Below are 21,670 nucleotides of genomic sequence, written 5' to 3'. Positions count from 1 at the left end.
AACACAAATTATAACCTGGAATATCCTCGTGCCATCAAGGAGGACTCCATAGATGTGATACCCTGGTCATTCAGTACATTCAAGTCCTTAGCTGCCTTCATTTTATTGCCACATAACGTTGCTGAGTCTAGTCCTGACTAACTGAAGCAACCCCACACATACACATAACACTGTCTCCAGAGGCTTGTACAGTGGACACTATGCATGATGGGTGCATCACTTTGTGCATTTTCCTTCTTGCCATGTCACACCCATCGCTCTGGAATACTGTAGGGTCAATCTGGAGTCATTATATCTTATGATATTTTAGTTTCATTGCTCCCAGTCCAATCTTTATGCTCCCTATCAAACTAAATACTTTTTTTTCTGATTAGTTTCACCATTAAGTGGTTTTCATAATGCCACACAGCTGTTCACAATCCTGCTGAAATGTGGTTACAGTACTTTCATTATTAAACAAAACTGTTATTTCTACTGTTTAATTTCTTTTTTATAATGTAACCTAATCATTATCTAAGTGATCGCTAATCATGATTTTTTAAATAAACAACCCATGCCAGTAAAAGTATAGCAATCCATCAATATCCAACATACATACAGTACAGTATCACCTGTATGTACTGTAGGTCATAATAAGTTACTAAAACAGGGTAGTTTAGTAACATTGCCCATAGATCATATACCTGATAAAATCAAATAGATGAATACAATAAAGACAGAACCCAGCAACATAAGAAAAGAAAAAAAGGTATTTAGGGGTCTATATTTGCCGTATAGATAACAAACTGTAAATCTCAATCAATGGATCCCATTTACTATATAAAATAATTTCCACAATTCCATCATCCTCTACTCATCATTCAATGGTCATGAACAAAATTTAAATATTAGGCTTGTTGTTTAAATGCATACAGTAATGTTCTGGCTGATGGTCAGAACCCTTAAGCTTGTTATTTATTTTTTTTTTTTTCCCAACAAGTTAAACACATTTACCCCAAGATCACATTATTTTAGCAATAAAAGCCTAAAAACAAATAAGCATAAGCACAAAATAGTGATAATGGTAATACTCCTTAAAACAACCTTTAAACAAACCCTCCCACACATACACTTAACCATCCTCACTAACAACCCTACACCCGCCACCCCCAGACCAAACCAACATCCGCCAACCCAACACTCTCAGCACCTCTCCACCCACCACCCAACCTCCATCACTCACAAAGACCCACAAACTTAAACTTTTATTATTATTTTTTTTTTTAGCAAAGATGATGGTTTAGCAGCAAACTTCCAGGGTTTAATAATGTGTTGTACAGTTTCCGTCCCAATTCCAGTCATTTAAATCCACCTTAGTTAATTAGTTTTTTGGTATTATTATTTTTATTCTTTTTTTGGCCAGGCAGTACAGTATGTACACTGTGAGTTGTGATACACTTCTATTCTAATCAGTTCCCCTAAATAAATCCCCATGTCTCTTAGTTATACAGACAAGAGCTAGAATAACCAAAATAGTAACTGCCAATCTATTGTGATTTAATGGTGTAAAGGTTAAGGGACACATCCATACAATAACTCATGGGTATGATAATGAACACTTGTAATGCTTTAACAACCTAGAACCTTTATTCTTTTGTTGGTTGATTTTTTTCACAGCTTGTGCAATAACAATGTTATTGATTTGGGTTAATATGCCAATCAGAGGGTCAGTGGTCGAATGTCACTGTTCCCTTACCTCTATGCCCTATACCCTATACTCTTCAGCCACTAAGATGCAGGGCATCCTCAGTACCAGTCCCAAGCCTGGAAAAATGGGTGGGCTGGAACAGAAGGGGCATCTGGTGTAAAACCTGTGCCAATAACTTGCAGATCGAATGATTTAATGTGCCAGGCTTGAGAAAGGATAAAAGCCCTTGAAAAAAAAAACATATTAGCAATTTGCAGTTATATAAAGGAAATTAAACACTTCAAGAGATTCTGTCTTTTGAAAACGATGAACCTCTGTTGTCCACATCTCAAAAACACTCAAAAACATTTTCAGATCATTTTAAGTCAGATCTGAATCTTCAATTAATACTACTAAATCTTCTTACACTCATTTTTAAATGCTCGATCTGTATCTACTCTTACTTATTATTACTAAATTATATACAGTATATTACATCAAGTCACTTATATCACCCTGATCCACTTACATTAGTATCCTGCTGCAATCTTCTGTTTCAACCAACATGGGGTTAAAACACATCATTTAGGATACTGGGGTTAATATTAGGGTAAAACGTAGGTGTAACGTAGGCAAGAAATGTTTCTCTGCATTGATGTTAAAGTCAACAAAAATACCCTGATAATATAATAATATCACTGTGTGTGGGTTTGTGTGAGCAAGGGAAAAAAAAAAATCCCATGCCATGCATACCATATAAGGAAGGAATCTGGCTTCCCTGTAAATGCCATATGTGAATGTCTAACAGATAAAGAGGACTCCAGTGAATGCAGCACATTTTGGCAAGAAACCCTCGTCTCCAATCATTTCCAACACCCAAATAAAACCTTCCAGTCTTCCTCCCAGCATAAGCAGCACAGTGGACCACCCATGCATGCAGTCCCTTACTGGAACATAAATAGATTTCTGCACAGCTCGCAGCCTTATCGAATCAAACGTCTCCATGGGCTAACAGGCTAATGAAGTAATCACACTGACTCATACGTACGTGAAATGAAATCTGACTTTTTCCCTGCATACATACAGTAACAGTGATGATACATTAATATATTGCTGTATACTCAGTATACCGCAGATCATCATTCATTTCACGAGGTCGTTGACCCCGTCTCGAATTTTCATCAGTGCATTAACAACTAAACACAGATATGGATGTATGACACAAAGGATTTTACTCTTTGTGTTTCTATTTGGTGTCTGTTTTTGGAGTTAGTTGTCAAATAATCCTCTTAATATTCATACATTAAAGCAACTTACAGTATATTAACCCTCTTTAAATAGCGGTTACGGCCACAGGTGCATGTGTGGAGACTTGGGGAAAACCTGGTTAAAATGTTTTATTATATCACCTAGGAAATATTTGTCAGTCAGTATCTGATTACAAACTGAATTCATCATCATGTTATAAGGTTAGCCATGACATGTAGCTCTCCAGTTATATGATCATTGATCATTGATGTTGAGTTTGTAAAGAAATCATAAACCATAAATAGCATAAGTTTTTTAAATAATAACCTTATACATTATTATTATTATTATTATTATTATTATTATTATTATTATTTATAATAATCATCATGCAGCATATTAATATGCCAAAATAACCCTTTTAATTAGTTCATTAATTAATTTACTTACTTACCCACTCACTCACATACTTACTTACTTACTTATACCTTTTACTAAAATTCATCAAAAGTAATATACAGTAAGTTTTTTTTTCCAGACATATTTTCAACTAGACAGAGTATCCAGAAATAACTAACTTGCGGAATGTATAAATATACAGTATGACCATGTCAGTTTTATGATAAAGCATGCAAATAATTTTCTTATATAAATATCTTAAATGAACTATCCTACATTTTCACATTTCTAATTAACTCCTGACGGTATTACTTTAATAAATAATTATGTGAGCATGCATAAGTGTGTGTGTGTGTGTGTGTGTGTGTGTGTTCTACTGTTTGAGGTCAGAAATAATTTATCATTATTTGCAGACAAATCTTTGCTCTGTCTGATCCACGTTCATGACTGTTTCTCTGCTCATTTATATTCTGTAGTACTCTCATTCACTATTTTTATTGTTCTCTGTAGGCGAATGGCAAGCAGTGAAGAAAAAAGGTTAGTATCAAAAGCTCACCTGGTTAAGGTGATTACTAACCGTACAACCGTCAAACACATAAGAGGTTTAGTATAATAATAAAAAAGAACAAGAATAATAATTATATTAAAGCGTTGAGTATACTGTATACCGTATGTTAATTTTGTCTCTTTTTTTGGGGGGGGGGGGGTCTTTTTTTCAAAATTATGTGTACATTCATCTGACAAAAAAAGGAAAATCAAACAAATAAACACCAATCAAAGAATCACACAAACAAATAAACCAACAAACAATCAAACATAAAAGTAAATTATAAATAAATGATTAATGAACAAGCAAATATTTAATTAAACAAGAAATTATATATTAACCCATCAATCAGTCAAACAAATAGAGATCAACCACTAAAACGGTGAAGTAAACAGGGAATAATTGATTATTCAGTTTAACAAACAAGCAATCAAACAATCAATTAATCAATGAAATAACCAAACAAACAAACAAGTATTAATTGGGCAAATAAACAAACCTGCAAACAAACAACTTGTCAGCTATACAAAGAAGCAAAAATCAATTTACAAAGAAATAAACAAAGAACAATTTATCAATAATACCATCAAACAAACAGTTGATTTATTAGACAAACAAACTGTTATTATTTAAACAAGTAATCAAACAATTTATTAATAAATAAATAATGCCTTCTCATAATAATAATAATAATAATAATAATAATAATAATAATATAATGGACATGTCTTGCTTATTTAGACTACCTATAACAAATATTTACTACATTTATATTCGTAAATAGTTTTAATGGAACCATGTTAAATTAAAAAAAAGAAAAAAAAAACATGTTCACTAAAATACTGTATATCAAATGCACTTTTAAGCAAACAAGTGTGCCAACAGCTTTTAGATATTTAGAGAGGAAATACAATTCATGCCAGTCAGGTTCACAACACATTTTAAATTAACAACCTGATTGCACTAATCTCTTATATTAGCACTGATTAATGTTTCCTTTGAGGGAAATGCATTACGCTTTCACACAGATTTCTTTGAAACGCAGTACCTTAAATTGATGCTGAATGCATAATCATGCCATAAAAACATGACCTGTTCATCGTGTAATCCTTCAAAAATGAAGCGGTAAATTAAAAAGCAAAGTGCCTTGTAATTTTTACATATGCTTCAGGATTGTGTTGTAGAAACATCACAGCAGTACACGGCTGGTGAAGCCGCACTATACTGTATGAAGGCTGCGTGAAGGGAAATGCCATTAGCACATTTGAAATGTTGTTTTACTTATTTAATCATGAATTTATGTTACATGCAAATAAACAAATTCCCAACATTAATGTCACTTTCCTTCCTTATTATTCCAGGAGAATTCCTACCAGCAAGAAAAAAAGGTTTGTGGTTTATGAAAATAATAGACCTGCAAATCAAAAAGATCAAAAGGTGAAAGTATATTAAAAATAACCCTGACATTTTAGTCTTTTCTTTTTCAAAATTGTTTTTTCCCATGAATAACAAAATGAATGCATGTACCCTATTAGCACATTGGTGAGAAAGTAATTAGCATTAAAGCAATGAGCATGTCACTCCATTATCCGTTAACAGCTTTATGAGATGATCGTTAAATCTTTGTGCTCAAAATACAGCTGTGACAGCACACACTTCTAAAACCTTTCAGCTTCAGCTAATTTAGGCGACATAATGAAGAGGGGAGTTTTTGAATACAGAGTAATCCCACTTTTGTACTGTGTAGACATTTTCATTTAATTAAACATCCTTTTTTGCAAATGGTGCTTTCATAGTTACTAATGCTTGCTTTTCTTAATCACATTTAACCTCATCTTATACCACAGCGTTGAATTTTCCATTCTGATTGGACAGGTGACGATTAATTTTCTATAAAAGCAACTCTAATGGTCATTTCCTGCTGTAATTGAAATCGCCGGATTTTGCCATAGACAGACCCTCCCCAGAGCCACATGATTAAAAAGTGCCCTAATGACTAAAAAGTTGCCACATGATTAAAAGGTGCCTTAATTAAAAAGCATGAAGAAACTACTCTTAAAGGTAGGGTAATATTGAAGTAGATAACATGATAGCATAATACAGTGGAGGTAAGTGCTCAAAAGGCTGCTAGAAAAAAAGAAGAAGAAACAAAAACCTCCCTAAAATAAAAGCATGATAAAGTGCATTCATTCTAAGGTGCCTCTACATTCATGAAAAAGTGGGATATAATGCCCCAAAGGGTTCTCATGTTTGCAAAGAAACATGATGAGGATGCCTTTCAGTGGGAAATGCATGATGGAGTGCTTTATGTGGTTTTCAAAACATGAGAAAGCACTTTCTATTGCCCTTCCAATAGAAAATAAAAGATGTAGTGCCCTATAGGGTTCCCAGTCATGTAACTAAAAAAGTTGACGTGCCCACTTTATTAGAGTACTTGTAATAATGTGATGCGATGGCTGCCCTATGGGGCTGCCACGTTTGCAAAAAAACATAAAGAAATGCCCTCTAGGGTGTCTACAGTATACAGTGCAGAATACGTGACGCGGCACCATGAAAGGTCTTCAATCATTCAACAAAATGATTATACCGTGCCATCTAAGGTGGACTTTTAGTGGAGAAAATAAAAAAAAATACTCTATAGGATTGTCTGTGTGTTAAAAAATAATATATATATTAATTTTACACCATTTGGCAGACACTGTTATCAAGAGCGACCTACAATTTAATCTTATTTTACTGTACATCTGAGCAGTTAAGGTTAAGGCACTTGCTTAAGGGAAAGATACAGTAGTGATAGCTTGGTGGTAGTGAAGTTTAAACCTGGGACCTTATGGTCAGTAGTACAATACCTTACCCACTGAGCTTCCCCTGCCCAAACACGATGACATGTCCCTTCTTATAGAGAAAATTTAACACTATCTAAGGTTTTTTATATTTGCATAAATAAACACATAAATAAATAAAATGAATGAAATCCATGAAGACATGACCTCTAGAGTTCCTATACAGTGGGAATTAGGATACAATGCCCTATAGGATTAACATACATACAGTACAAAGAAACACGATAAAATGATTGCTTGGGTGCTGTTCCAGTTGGGGAAATGAGATAAAATGCCCTATAGGGTCCCCTATTTACAAGAAAACATAATAATGTAATGCCATATAGAGATCATACTGTACTGGAACATGACTGAAGTGACCTTTGTGATACCTATATGGTACAGTAGAAATTGTGATGGAGGTTCTTCTTATGTGCAAGGGGACACTGGGAAAAAGTCTCAATCTGTGCCCTTCGATAAGAGAAAATGGGCATGGATTGTGAGCTCCTGTACTTTAAGAAACCCCCCTCTAGGTGCAACATAAGACTATGCCATAAACAGTGCCTCTATTATAGAAATAAAAGTTAATGGCCTCCATGTGCCCTTTTTATTTTTTTGTGCCCATGTCCCAACTTACTGTAAGCAGATAAAAGTATAATGTGTCATGGTATTAATGACATGTTGCTATGGTATAAGAAGAGAAAAGCACCTCATGGTGTGTTGTTAGTCTCATATCATCCAATCATGTATTAGTTTAGTTTAACAGCATGCCCCGTTGTGTCTTATTCTTTGTTTCAATCTGAACTACTTATGGCAGCACGGTGGCTTAGTGGTTAGCACTGCTGCCTTGCATCCCGGGCCCGGGTTCGATTCCCGCCTGTGTGTGCATGGAGTGTTCTCCCGTGTTTGGTGGGTTTTCTCTGGGTAATCCTGTTTGATCCCACATTTCAAGGGGAACAAATGCTAAGGCGTTATAGCGTTTCCAAATTGCTCGTAGTGTGTGCGACATGTGATGGGTTGTCACCCTGTCCAGGGTGTACCATGCCTGGTGCCCTAAGTCTCCTGGGATAGACTTAGGTGTCCCGGGACACTGTATACAGGATAAAGCGGTACAGACAATGATAGATTGAGTGAGTTATTTGTGAAAATTTTCCATGTTTTTTTTTTTTTTTTTTTTTTTAAATCATGAAAATAGCCTACAATTATTATTTTAGAATTCATGCCTGATTTGACTTTCCACAAAGTATTTAATATTGTCGAATTGGAATTTTATCTACTTGTTTGGTTGCAAAAGTGTTTTTTATTTTTTATTTTATTTGATGAATAAACAGTTGATTGATTGTTGAGTTAAGCAGCATGTAAACACCTACACAATTACAGTATTTTCATGGAAGTGCTAAAAGCAGTAACAGATCATTATATAAAAAAAGCACATTGAATGCAATCACAGCTTATTTACACAGCAATTTTTAGCTAAAATTGCCAACCAATAAGGAGTAGATGCATGCATCAGTATTAATCTCATCCAAAGCTTATGCAACGCTTTGCAAGTTCAGGTGACATTCTTGCAACTGCAGCTTCTGGACATAAGCATCATTGCTAATCTAACACATTTTAAATTATTTTTCTTTTAATCAGATTATATGTAGTTTTTTTTTAACCTAGCTTTTTTGTTTGTTTTGTACCTCATGTGTTCTGATATTTGTTACCTAAATGGGATAAACTGTTTCAGTGGTAGAGCTGCAGGCAAAAGAAATCATTCAGAAGGAGGATGATGAGAAGAGGCTGAAGGAAGAGGAGGATGAAAAGGGGGAGGACGAGGAAGAGGAGAAAACTTCTGCAGTGGATGAGAAGGAGGAGAAAACAGAAGAGGATGAAGAGGACGAGGAAGCAAGGCCTCCCAAAAAGTCTGAGGTAGAGACAAAAGAAAAGAAGAAGAAAAAAGATGTAGGTGAGGAAGAAAAGTTAAAGCCTGAAGCAGGTGCGGAATTAAAGGAAAAAAAAGGAAAGAAGAAAGAAGTAAAGGAAAAGGAAGAAAAGGAGAAAGAAGAGAAGGAAAAGGAAGAAAAGGAGATAGAAGAGAAGGAAAAGAAAGGAAAGGAGAAAAAAGAGAAGGAAAAGAAAGGAAAGGAAAAAGAAGAGAAGGAAAAGGAAGAAAAGGAGATAGAAGAGAAGGAAAAGAAAGGAAAGGAGAAAAAAGAGAAGGAAAAGAAAGGAAAGGAAAAAGAAGAGAAGGAAAAGGAAGAAAAGGAGATAGAAGAGAAGGAAAAGGAAGAAAAGGAGATAGAAGAGAAGGAAAAGAAAGGAAAGGAGAAAAAAGAGAAGGAAAAGAAAGGAAAGGAAAAAGAAGAGAGGGAAAAGAAAGAAAAGCAGATAGAAGAGAAGGAAAAGAAAGGAAAGGAGAAAGAGGAGAAGGAAAAGAAAGTAATAGAGGTAAAGGAGGAGAAGGAGGTGGAAGTTAGGGAGGAGGAAAAGCCTGAAGTAGTTGCGGTGAAGAAGAAAAAGAAAGAGTTAACAGATAAAACAAAAGAAGAAAAAACAGCTGCATTAAAGGAAGCTGTTGAGGAACAGAAAGCTGCAGCAGACCAAACAGATGCAGAAACAGAAAAAGATGCTGAAAAAAAGAATGAAGATGCTGAGAAGATCTCTGAACTGACAGAAAAGGAAAAAGAAACAACAGAACCAGAAGGAGCAGAACCTGCTGATAAAGATGAAGAAGATAAAGAGGCAGAAGAGGAAGTCACTACTGACGATACCACTCCGGCAGCTTCTGCTTCCCCTGAAGGACATCCAGAGGTTCGTGATGAAGAAGAAGAGCCACTTAAAGTTCCAATAGCTGAAAAAAAACATGATGAAGAGATAAAACCTGCTAAAGTCACTGCTGATAAAAAGGATGAGAAGGATGAGGAAGATCTTAGAGACACAGCTAAAGTGGACACTGAAAAGGAGGATGAAGATGACCAAAAAGCCAAAGATGACCAAATTGAAGACAAGGTGGAAGAGGCTGAGCAGGAAACCAGAGATGATACGATAATCACTGCTACTGCGATACGAGAAACTGGTAGGATTTCTGAAATACAGTATTTGTTGTTGTTGTTGTTGATGAGGAAAAGAAAAATGTCTTTAAGTAACTATCAAACTGTCAATATAATCCTAGACTAGCCGTCTACTGGTAATGCCAAGGCTGGGGCAGAACAACAACAAGTTGTACAGCTGTATTATGTTTTATTTTCTATTTCTCAATAGAAATTTCTATTTCTTGTTTGAAAAAAAATAAAAAATAAAATAAAAGTCCAAATGAAAGGCCTAAAAACACCTCAGACATCTTTAGGACAGATTTGATGATGTTTTCTTAATCATTTCTTGATCTTTTAATAAGTCTTGATATTAAGCAATCTTCTACAGACAACTCGAATGCTAGTTTGCACACCCACTAGGAATACTCAACTAAACATATTTCCCATATTTACTAGTTAATTACAGTATTGCAGTTAAGCTAATAACAGGAAAACAAAGGCCAATAAGACACAAGCTAATAATATGAAATTAAGGAAAAAAAGATCAAAGCATTTTAAAACAGATTGTTAATGACAAGAATGAATAAATTAGTGCAATAAATCTGTGTATCATATTACACTATTTACGGACATACAGTACCAGTTCACACATTTGGATGACCTGGATGAGCTGAAATAGTTGATTCTGGCATTAAGAGTGCACAGCATGTTAGCTCATGTCCATCAAAGGAGCCCTGATAATAGCGCACTGACTCACCTTGCTTTGATGGCAGATGGTACGTCTAAAGCAACATTCTATCTGCCAGGTTTATTCAGACTGAGAATGACCCAAGATTTCCACTGCCATATTCAGCTCTGGCTTCAGTAGCATCCAAAACCCTGTAGCCTGGACCTGCCTGTCACTGCTCTAGCTGAGTGAGATTGTGGCATGCCTGGATTATTATTATTAATATTATTATTATTATTATTATTATAATTCAGGCATTGAATTATTATTAATATTATTATTATTATAAATATAATTATTATTTGTAATAGTGCTATAGATAATAATAATAATAATAATAATAATAATAATAATTTCACACTTCTGAATATGATAAAATGTAGGGGGCTCCAACATTAAGGCTACTACTATCACTCAGTCGGGAGGGCCGAAGACTATCACGTGTTTCCTCCGAACCATGTGAGGCCAGCCGACTGCATCTTTTCGAACTGCTCGCTCACACACTGTTGGGTGCGGAGTAACACACTCGGAGGACAACGCTATCCGCTCCTTCTGCCTTTAGAAGCCCCTGATTGGCTGTCCTGCCGTGATTAATGTGGGAGCACTAAGTACCTCTCATCCCTCCCCTCTGAGAGAGCTCAGCCAATCAGCTTTCTCTAGACCTCCGGCTGCGAGAGGTTACAGCATCACCTAACCCTAACTCACTTTACCACTGCAAACAAAATTTGATTAGGTTAATTGGAAGTTAAAAAAGGAATTGTAGAAATACATATATTAGATTATTATAAAGTATTATATGCCTCATAACACCTACGAGTTGGCTCGGTAGTAATAATGGCTATGAGTTATTCCTGGAAATAGGCTGGCAATAGGGCAGCAATTGGGGAACCAATTAACAAAGGATAAATATTTACACAGCAAATGGCCTAGATGATAGGATAATTTTAATCATGGCAACAGACAACCTAAAAACAATGAAACCATTGTAACTATACAAAAAACTCAGAGGAGCCTAAATTAACTAAAGATATTTCAGAACAGATGGCATGGAAGAAGAGGAGGGAGTGAGTAGGTAGGGGAGACTAAGACTGAGAGAGATTATAATAGTGATGATGATGATGATGATAATGATGATATAATATTACCTATGATCAATTTCAAACTAACTAAAAATGGGACAGAAAGAAAGATGGTGAGGTAGTTGACTGCTCAGCCTAGACATACAATAAATCTACACCGTGTAAAGGCTTATTTCAGAGGAAGGTTTTAAATAAAACCACTTGTATGAGTTGTATTATTTATCTTAAAAACCTTGCACGAATTGTGATTTCTTACTACACTGCCAGAAAAAAGGTCCAAGGTTCTGTATTAAACCTGATTATAGGTATATATATATATATACTGTATATATATATAATTAATATTATATATAAAAGAGAAAACCTATAATGCATTTTTTATCCAACGGCCTCTTGAATTTATAGACACCGGAGAACTAGAGAAAGAAGAAAAGGAGGCAGTGAAGGAGGCTAAGGTGGAAATAAAGGAGGAAGTAAAAGCTGAAGTTGAGGAAACAACAAAAGTAGTCATTGGAGGTAAGTTGAACAGACACAGCAGTAAATACAGCGACTACATGAACATTGTACTACACAGGCACTACTTGGTGTGTGGAACAAGGGAATCTACACCCTACTGTACATATTGCACTAGTTTACACTATTTGGGATTTAACTCTGAAACCGTTAGTTAGCTGAGGCTATTCTAAAGCGTTGTAAATAGAGACATAAAGAGAAATCTAATTGTTTGATTGTTTACCACCTTAATGACTTATTCGTCTTGCCTTTTGGCTACATGGTACTGGTAAGAATTTTACCCCTGAATGTAATGCAATGCCATGATACAGTACTCCTGGAGCAGGGAGGGTTAAGGGCCTTGCGTAAGGGCCCCACAGTGGCAGCTTGGCTGTGCAGAAACTTGAACTCCCTGATCAGTAACCCAGAACCGTAACACTGAGCCACAGCTGCCCCAGTGGAATACTTCACTCGGAATAATGTATTTATATTCTGGTGCATGCCTACTAGTAAATAAACGTCTCCTCATGGAAAACCTCACCACATAAAACAATAAATCAAACATTTTTCTTTCCTAATCATTTTTATCTCCATAGTTGCAAAATGGTCAAGTACTTGCATATCGTTAGTTTCATACTGGATGTGCACTTGGTGGTTCAATGGACTGTAAAGCTTACTATTGAAATTTCTCTCATCGCTTAGAGATAGCAAAAAAAAAAAAAAAAAAACAACGTGTGGAACTGAAGTATACAGAATTTTTTATGCTCATGAAGCTAGAAGCAGAATGGCACATAAGATAACATAGTATGTCTTCAGGGTGAACATGTACAATTGGCAGCGTTCGTGTTTTTGTTCGCCTTTGAAGCCAGACCTCCACATTGTGAGACAATGCAAAAACCTACACTCCTTATGGTTGTCTCAGATCAAAGATAGTGTGAGTAATTGGTTTTAATGATCTTTAAACTGTAGTTGTTGACACTGTGCTACAGTGCTAAAGCATTAGTCACCCCAAAAGACACTGACGTGCCCACACTTTTACTTTCAGAAGCAACAGCTGCTATGAATATGTAAAATGTAAATGCTTTTGCTTCTACATACCCCCACTACGTTCCCCTGGTAAAGGTTCATTCATTTAACCAAATCACAAAGATATCATGTTTTATTCATTATTCTCGGGTAAAATGTTTTGATCTATAAACTGCTTATAATGACATAGTGACAACACTGGGTGCATGGTGGATCGGTGGTTAGCTGTGTCTTGCCTTACAACATCGGGTTCAGTTGTTCGAGTCTCAATTTGTTTTCTTTACCCATAGTGTATGATTATGTGTCTAGCACCTATTTCACTTTTGCCCCTAGATACCTAGGATATGGTCTAAGCCTAACCGGGACCCTACACAGGCAAGATATATTGTTAGCCACTACAGCACCGGCTATTAGAAGCTAAAAAATTTGAATTGTTAACAAAAGTTAGTTGTTGATTTTTTTCTTTTCAGCATCTGCCTTGAAGGCAACACAGTGGCTTAATGGTTAGCGCTATTGCCTTGCACATCCAAGGTTCGATTCCCGGCCTTGGGGTCTGTGTGTATGGAGTGCATGTTCTCTTCGTACTTAGTGGGTTTCCTTCCACAGTCCTAAGATTAGGCTAACTGGCGTTCTCAAATTGCCAGGCATGTGTGAATGTTGACGGGAGGTCCTACCATGGCTGTGAAAATGGGAATAAATAAAATGGTCACCATTGGCTGTGGTTTCTAGTTAGACTACAGAGGTTCCCAGATGGATGGATGGATCGCCCTTAAAAAATAAAACTATAACCACAACAGAGCATCTATTTGCAATTCAAAATACATTTATTTATTCCTTATGATTTTATGCTAACATTCTTGTAGAATTTGACAGACATCTTGAATTTCTGCAGAAAACAATTTACTACTAGACTGTTCTTTGTGTAGTACTTGTACTTTTGCACATAAAGTACATTTTACAGTATGTACAGTATTAGTACTTCTACTTAAGTTTAAAAAAAACAGTACGTCTACTTTTAATTGAGTGCAGTTTTATGCAAACACTTTTACTATTTAAGTATTGAGTTTGTGTACTCCCTCTGGATATAGTAAAGTTTTCTATGAAAAGGACATTTACGGTGAAAATGTATTTTTGTGTCATTCTTAAACTTTTGGACATGGCTGTATTTGGTGCTTTTTTTCAGTACCAGAGCTTTGCTACTGTTTACTGCGGACGATTCCGCAATGTTCAAAGTATCATCACACTGATAAAAAACTACGATGTCAAATAACTATTTAATAAATAAAACACATCATGGCATGTTTTTCTTTCTTTCTTAAAAAATACTTTTGCAGTTTAACAGTAAGTCTACTTCATGCACCTCATCACCCTGCTGTTGATTATTTTCCAAAGAAAATATCCTTGAATTATTTCTGCACATTTACAATTAGGAGATGCTCTTATCCAGAGCGACTTACATTATCTCATTATACATCTGAAGGTTAAGGGCCTTACTCAAGGGCCCAACAGTGGCAACCTGGACCACTGAGTTGTGGAGTTTGAACCTGGGACCTTCCAAACGGTAGTCCAATGCTTTAACCACTGAGCTCAATTTATGCCGGACATTTCAGTACTAGATTTTGTGTATGAACAAAACAATGAACAATGAATCCAGCATAAATAGATAACAAAACAAATTGCATGAAAAAGCTTAGCAAAAGAGGAAAAACAGATAAACCTTGTTACAGATGATAACAACTGTCAGACAAAGTAGAGCTGGAGCAGGATCTAAATATAAGCTAGAAGCTAACAAAGGTTTTTTTGTTGTTGGTTTTTTTATGACAGCGCCAATCAATCTTAGCCACCCATCCACATATCCTAACTTTAGATCCACATTATAACTCACATCAGATAGACAATGGCTATAAAAAGACCTTAGTTGATATGGACCCTGACTAGGAAACACTGCCACGTACAGATCATTAGATAAAAAGATTAAACTATTTTTATTAGTCTCACTGCTCCAGCTCCTGGCTGTGTTTATTTCCCTACTGCCAACGTGCTTTATGCCAGATCTCCTATTTCCTAAATTTCTTACAATTGCCATCATGGCATGAGGAAGCTTTAAACAATGATGCAGGCTCAGCTCAGGCTTTCTTCTACTCTTCCACCAAGCCCATATTTGGATGTTTCCTTCGGATTGAAAATGAAAAATAACAATTTTCAAAGGCTGTTGGATCTGCTGCCTTGAACATCATTTTACAAAGAACACTTTGAACATTAAATAAACAGTGCATCTTTTATGTTCTTTTTTTTTCTAATAATAATAACAAAATTTTTTATATTTATCAGATGGGCCCAAAATAGAGGCAAGAGAGGAAAAGGAGGAAGAAACCAAAAAACTGACAAAGACAGAAGAGGAGAAAGAAGGTAAATTATACATGAGTGAAAAGTAATTTTTATTTTTATACAGTGTTTTCAGACTTTAGACCCTTTCAAGTTTTTGAAATTTTGTTATTTTTCACAATGATTTATATTCACTTTCTTTATTTATTTATGTATGTATTTATTTGTGGTCGGAGGCATGGGTGGGAGGATGGGTTCTGGTCTAGACTCTGGCTGGGCGACTTCATCACTTTTATAGAGTTGTTTTAAAGCTGCTCTGGTGTTGTCTTTTGAGTATACTTCAGGGTCATTGTCTTTCTGAAATGTAAGCTCATCATCACAGCCTGAGATCCTGTGCACTCTGAAGAAGCTTTTCACTCAGGATTGCTCTTTATTTTTCACTATCTATTTTCCCCTTACGTATTTCTGACTAGTCTCTCAGCCCCAGACAAACATCCCCACAGCATGATGCTGCCACCACCGTGTTTGACTGAAGGAATGATATTAATGAGGTGATGTGCAGTGCCTGATTTCCTGATACCAAGTAGTTCAATCTTTGTGTTATCAGACCAAAGGAATTTATTTCCCATGGTTTAAGAGTCTCCTAATGGGCTGCCATGTGCTTTTTAGTGAGGAATGGCTTCTGTCTGGCCACTTAACTGCAGAGGTCTGATTGACTTGCCTGTGGACAGTACTGGTGTCAAATTTTACTGGAATACCCTTCCGAAAATAAATAAATACAAGCCGTGCTCAAGTCAAACCAGGACTTTTGATTGTGCAGACTAACAGAACACAGTTATGAGAGTAAAAGTTCCATTTATTTCTCTATATGATTCCCTGCTAAACTTATACTGATGTTAGCATTTAACTAGTGCTTGGATACCATCAAGGTAGAAAGTTTTCTCAGGACGCCAGAGGCATGATTGGACTTGTTGCTTCAAGTCTAAAATTCTGACCTTCCAGGAATTCCTTTAATGATGCAAACATGTGGAAATGGCTTGGAGTGAAGTCAGGACTGTATGGGGGATGTGGAAATTACTCCCAGCTGAGTTCCTGAGATGTGAAAGTGGTGTTGGTAAATGATGGAGAGTACAGTTCCCACAGACACATGTGTCTCTTCCGTAAGCTGGCAACAAGTTATCTGTTGATTTTTTAAGCATCTTTAAATGTCAATCAGATTTATGGCTTCATTCACAAGAAATTTTATCACAAGTCTCGGTTTGACTTGAAGGCCCCTAATAATAATAATAATAATAATAATAATAATAATAATAATAATGAAATACAGAAGCATTTGTGTCAGTAATGAACGTAGCACACAAACCCGTTTAAAACAAAACACTGTACCTAATAATGGTTGTTACAGTTTGGCTTACAAACCAGTCCGAATATTTAAAAGAAAACCTATTAGCTAATTTCGCTCTAAAACTGTACATGACGCTACTCATGGATTTTTAGCAGCAAGGTGTTGTCACACACATTACAGACTTTGTCTAGTGCTTTTATCTGTTTTTCTATTAAAGACTTGTTTAGTTTCATAGTATGCATTTATTTGCATAGAAAATATTATAATATTATGTTAATACATATATGACACTTAATATTTGTGAGAAAATGGCAGAATGTCAGCACTGTTTTCATTTTTATAAGAGAACAAGTTATTATACAGTAGAGTCTCTAGTTATTTGTTTTTCATTATTCTAAATAATTCTAAAAGTTATAATTTATCTAATCTTAGTTTAGAACAGAACCCAAGCTGACGCAACACAGATTAATCTTTTAATTAGCAAAAAAATTAAAATCCATTCTGATTAGAGGCAGTTTCATAAGTATTGGCACCCGCACAGCACTCACTAGGAAGTAATACAAACAAAGGTCCAGCTGTTTTTGTGGAAACAACTGGACCTTCGTGCCCCTTTTTCTCCAACATAAATTAGGTCACTTTAATTGTTTCTAAATAATAGTATCTGGAATCAACAAAAGCAAAAGTTTTAACACCCATTTACTGTATCTCTTTTTTTTTTGTTTTGTTTTAAATCAAATAACAAAAAGCACTTTACCAAATGTCACTTGTAGAGAGCAAGAGTGAACATGCTGGTTTAATAATGCAAATCCAATATTTTGCCTCCAGGCTGCAAGATATCAAAAATGGCTTTAGACATACAACAGTCAAATTAACTCTCATCAAAAATACAGTATATATATTTTTTGAAATCTTGTAAACAGGAGCTGCACATCAGATCACTATTATTATTTCAAATGAAAATGGATATGCCATGCTTTTTCATGTACATATTTTCTGGGGAATAATCAAATGACTCCATTCATCTCTGTTATCTATTTTACAGTCATAAATCTTCCACCTTATAATAACCCAGTTCCTTTTCTGATGGGATGGCATTCAATCACAAATGTCGCATTAGCTCCGACAAATTTAAGCAATCCAAACCTTTAATAAAGCTGTCACATTTGTGCAGTGACTTACATCCACTTTTTGAAATTGGTTTTACTCGTGTGATTTATGAGCGAAAAAAAAAAACAGTTGCCTTTACTTTTTCATGACACAAGTGCAAATTTATGATACCTGTGGAATCAGTTTTATAAAAATGTATATAATTTGATTATTTATCAGCATGTGACTGGTGACGTAAACACCATTCATGCATCCTATCTGGGGTTGTATAAAATCTCTTAGTACAGAGTCTCTTAAAATATATTATATAATAGTGAGGATGAATTCTCTTTTCTGATGGGTCAGAACATGTGGGTTAATTAAGCAATATCAGGAGTGCTGTTGTGCTGAATATTGGCATGGCTGAGATTCAATCGTAGGCACGAGGCTACAGGCCAATTGTTTCACAGCCATGCTGATATTAATAACAACAGGATGACCTCGAGTGTTCATACAAACGTAATTTATTTTAAAAATATTATGATTTGTTTGTTTATTTTGTAATTTTGCTCTGCCATCCTATTGTGACTGGCAGAACTAACCACAACTGGTGAAGCTGATGACTGAAAGTTTAAATTCTTACCAGGACTATGCAGCCATAAAGTGAGGAGAATAAACCATGGAGGTGGTGGACAGTCCTGAGAAACTTAGGAGATTTACTTAATATTTCCATTTAAAATATCAGCTTGCTTCTAGGTTCTGCGGTTAAATTGCAAATAGCATAATTGAACATCTAGCGCTCTATGTAGGGTGTACAATGCCTTGTTTGCACATAATGTAGTGCCCTTGATCACGAGTTAGAGAGGGAATTGGGATTCAGCTTTGTGTTAGAAGCTAGTTAGCTTTGAAGTTCAAACTAGCCATGAACAGAAAAACATGAACAGTTCAGAGGCAATTTAGAACAACTTAGAAGCAATTACTAAAGAGACAAATGTTGGTTAGGATGACATACTTCATGACAAACTTCAAGGCATTAGTTCATTGTACAGTACAGTATATGTCCTTATACAGGCAAAATGATTTTATGTTTGTATAGGCCTTTTTATAAATGAGTTTTAATTTGATGATGTGCTTTTAGGCAAACACTGATTTTCTATGGCTAGATCTCTTAAATACTGTAGTGCTGGCTACTGTACCATAAACACAGCCTGTGAGTAAATCAACCTGGATAAGACACCCAAAAAGATTCTTTCCATTATGTATTGCAAGAAATGAAATGTAGAAAAACTGCACTTCGATTCCTCTATAGCGTTTCATGTACAGTACATGTCCAAATTTCTTGCAGTAACATGGTCTGTCAAGAACACTGATTATATAACCTGATGAGAAGACACAGTAACATTTTGCCCAATAACTTTGCCAGAAAACTTCGCCAGATTCTTTGGACTGATGAAACCAAAATAAAATTTGATCAGATTGATTGGAAGAAAAAGTATGTAGAAGGAAAGGAACAGCTCATGATCAAAAGCATACCACATGATCCGTCAAACTTGGTGGAGGCACTGTTTTGACTTTAGCGTGTATAGCTGCCAGTGGAATGATGATAAATTATGAAGTGTATGGGGCTATGATCTCTGCTCAGATTCATCCTGTAAAACTGATAGGTTCCTGCTTTATAACGCAGATGGATACACAGAGCCAAACATACAGTGAAAGCTACCTAAGATAAAGAAATTAGATGTTCTTCATTGGCCAAGTCAGTCAACCTGATCTCAGCCCAACAGAGCATGGTTTTCTTTTAGTGAAAACAAAACCATCAGAAAGACCCACGAACAAATCAACAGCAGAAGGCTTGGTCATTTGGTCATGTCCATTGGTTCCAAACCACAGATAATGTAGTTGCTGACTGCAAAGGATTTTCATCTAAGGCAATCTTTAAGGTTGTAATTATGCTAGTTTGTTCCATTATTTATGAGCCTCCAAATTTAAGTTAATGCTACACAGTTCTCAAACCACTTGAATTACAGCTGAAAGTTTGACAAAAAAAATCTTTGTTCCAAAATGTATAGGCTTGACTGTCTATATGGTAATGGTAAATGGTAATGATGTTGTTATTAATGTTCCAAATCAAGTAAGAAAAACTCTCACACACTTGTTCTGTAAGTTATCATTTTTATATTTACACATTAGACATGAATTTGTTTGGCGGATTGAGCACATAAAAGGAATTTTAAAAAACTGTTTTCTCTGACTTCATGTTCATTGATGCTTATATTATTATATTTTACGAGGCAGTTTTCCATGTCAGTGCTTTATAACAGTCGGTAATTTAGTTCTCCTACACGGGAAGGTCTTTAGGACAAAGGGGTTTGCACATTCTGCAGTTTCTTGGTAACAGGACGAGCTACATTGTGTGTCCTATTAACTTGAAGAGAATTAACGTAGAAGCTGGTGAGGGAAATACTGCTTACATAAAATATCGAATCAAGTAAAATGCGGTGCAATGAGTTGTTCGTCTGATGCAGTGCTGGAGAACGCTCAACATTATATATACAGTATTGTACATACTATACCGTATGTTTTGCTTACTGTATGTCTAATAAAAAAGGACTTGTGTTTTCAAGTTCAATAAAAAAGGAACATTTCTTTTCTTTTGTTTGCATTTAGATGAACAAAAGGAATCTGCCACCTGTGTGTGTCTGCAGCCAGAACAACCTGTACTGCCTCCCATACTGGATGTTGAGCCCGAGGAGGAAAAAGGTACCCAATGTTGACTCAAATGATCATCAAATAATCACATTTTTGTGCATGCCAGGAGAAAACTGACAAAATGGATGGAAACACAAAAGACATTTTTACCATGTCATGGGGATCAACAACCTTGTCACAGCACTCAGCTGTAAATAAATTCTGTGCTGTTTTGTGATTTGGCAGTTTATTTCTCATATTATAAACACTGGAATAGAATTAGCAGTGATTGTGTAGTTTAATTTGTAGTAATATGAATGTAAACCCTAATAGATACTGTAGATAGATAGATAGATAGATAGATAGATAGATAGATAGATAGATAGATAGATAGATAGATAGATGCATATGGATAGGATCAAGAATGAGTCCTTTAGAGGGACAACCCATGTTAGATGTTTTGTAGATAAAGTCTGGAAGGCCAAATTGAGGTGGTTTGGGCATGTTCAGAGGAGAGATTGTGAATATATCGGTAGAAGGATGCTGAGGTTGGAACTGCCAGGCAGGAGGTCTAGAGGAAGACCAAAGAGGAGATTTATGGATGCAGTGAGAGAGGACATGAAGTTAGTTGGTGTGAGAGAAGAGGATGCAGAGGATAGGGTTAGATGGAGGCAAATGATTCGCTGTGGCGACCCCTGAAGGGGAACAGCCGAAAGACAAAGAAGAAGAGGGATAGATAGATAGATAGATAGATAGATAGATAGATAGATAGATAGATAGATAGATAGATAGATAGATAGATAGATAAATAGATAGATACTGTAGATGCATATGTCTGCATTCCCATAGTTAATTAGTTAGTGAGTTAGTTAGTGAGTAAATACGTTAGTTAGTTAGTTAGTTAGTTAGTTAGTTAGTTAGTTAGTTAGTTAGTTAGTTAATATACATGCATACAGTCAAAAATATAGACAAACCTTTAAAAAGAAATAATAGGGATTTTGGGAAATAAAAGGGAAATGTTGCAGTCAGCCACAGCTGAATATTACTGTCAGTGTCATCCAGCTCTGTCTGCTGTTCTTTAGTGGAGCATGGCAAAAAATATCTTCTGCTATTAAGTGCCATCTGGTGGAGCATTCAGTTAAATCTCCCACCCAGCATGTACGATTCCGTTCTCCATTCAGCCTTCAGTTAACTTCGACCTGT

The 21,670-nt window shown here is 35.7% G+C and overlaps 1 protein-coding gene across 2 annotated transcripts in view; it reads left to right on the top strand.

The window, feature by feature from the left end:
- Positions 1-21,670, top strand: part of trdn (triadin) — a 65,502-nt gene that overhangs the window by 25,613 nt on the left and 18,219 nt on the right. For both annotated transcript variants that reach the window (XM_053488499.1, XM_053488498.1), the window contains exons 4-9: positions 3,824-3,850; positions 5,222-5,248; positions 8,415-9,743; positions 11,911-12,021; positions 15,355-15,432; positions 20,447-20,539. In XM_053488499.1, coding sequence (XP_053344474.1) covers positions 3,824-3,850; positions 5,222-5,248; positions 8,415-9,743; positions 11,911-12,021; positions 15,355-15,432; positions 20,447-20,539 — 1,665 coding nt within the window. The remainder of the gene's footprint in view (positions 1-3,823; positions 3,851-5,221; positions 5,249-8,414; positions 9,744-11,910; positions 12,022-15,354; positions 15,433-20,446; positions 20,540-21,670) is intronic.

The sequence above is a fragment of the Clarias gariepinus genome, chromosome 27 (assembly GCF_024256425.1).
Source record: "Clarias gariepinus isolate MV-2021 ecotype Netherlands chromosome 27, CGAR_prim_01v2, whole genome shotgun sequence".
Lineage (NCBI taxonomy): Eukaryota > Metazoa > Chordata > Actinopteri > Siluriformes > Clariidae > Clarias > Clarias gariepinus.
This window is presented reverse-complemented; position numbering and strand designations above follow the sequence as displayed.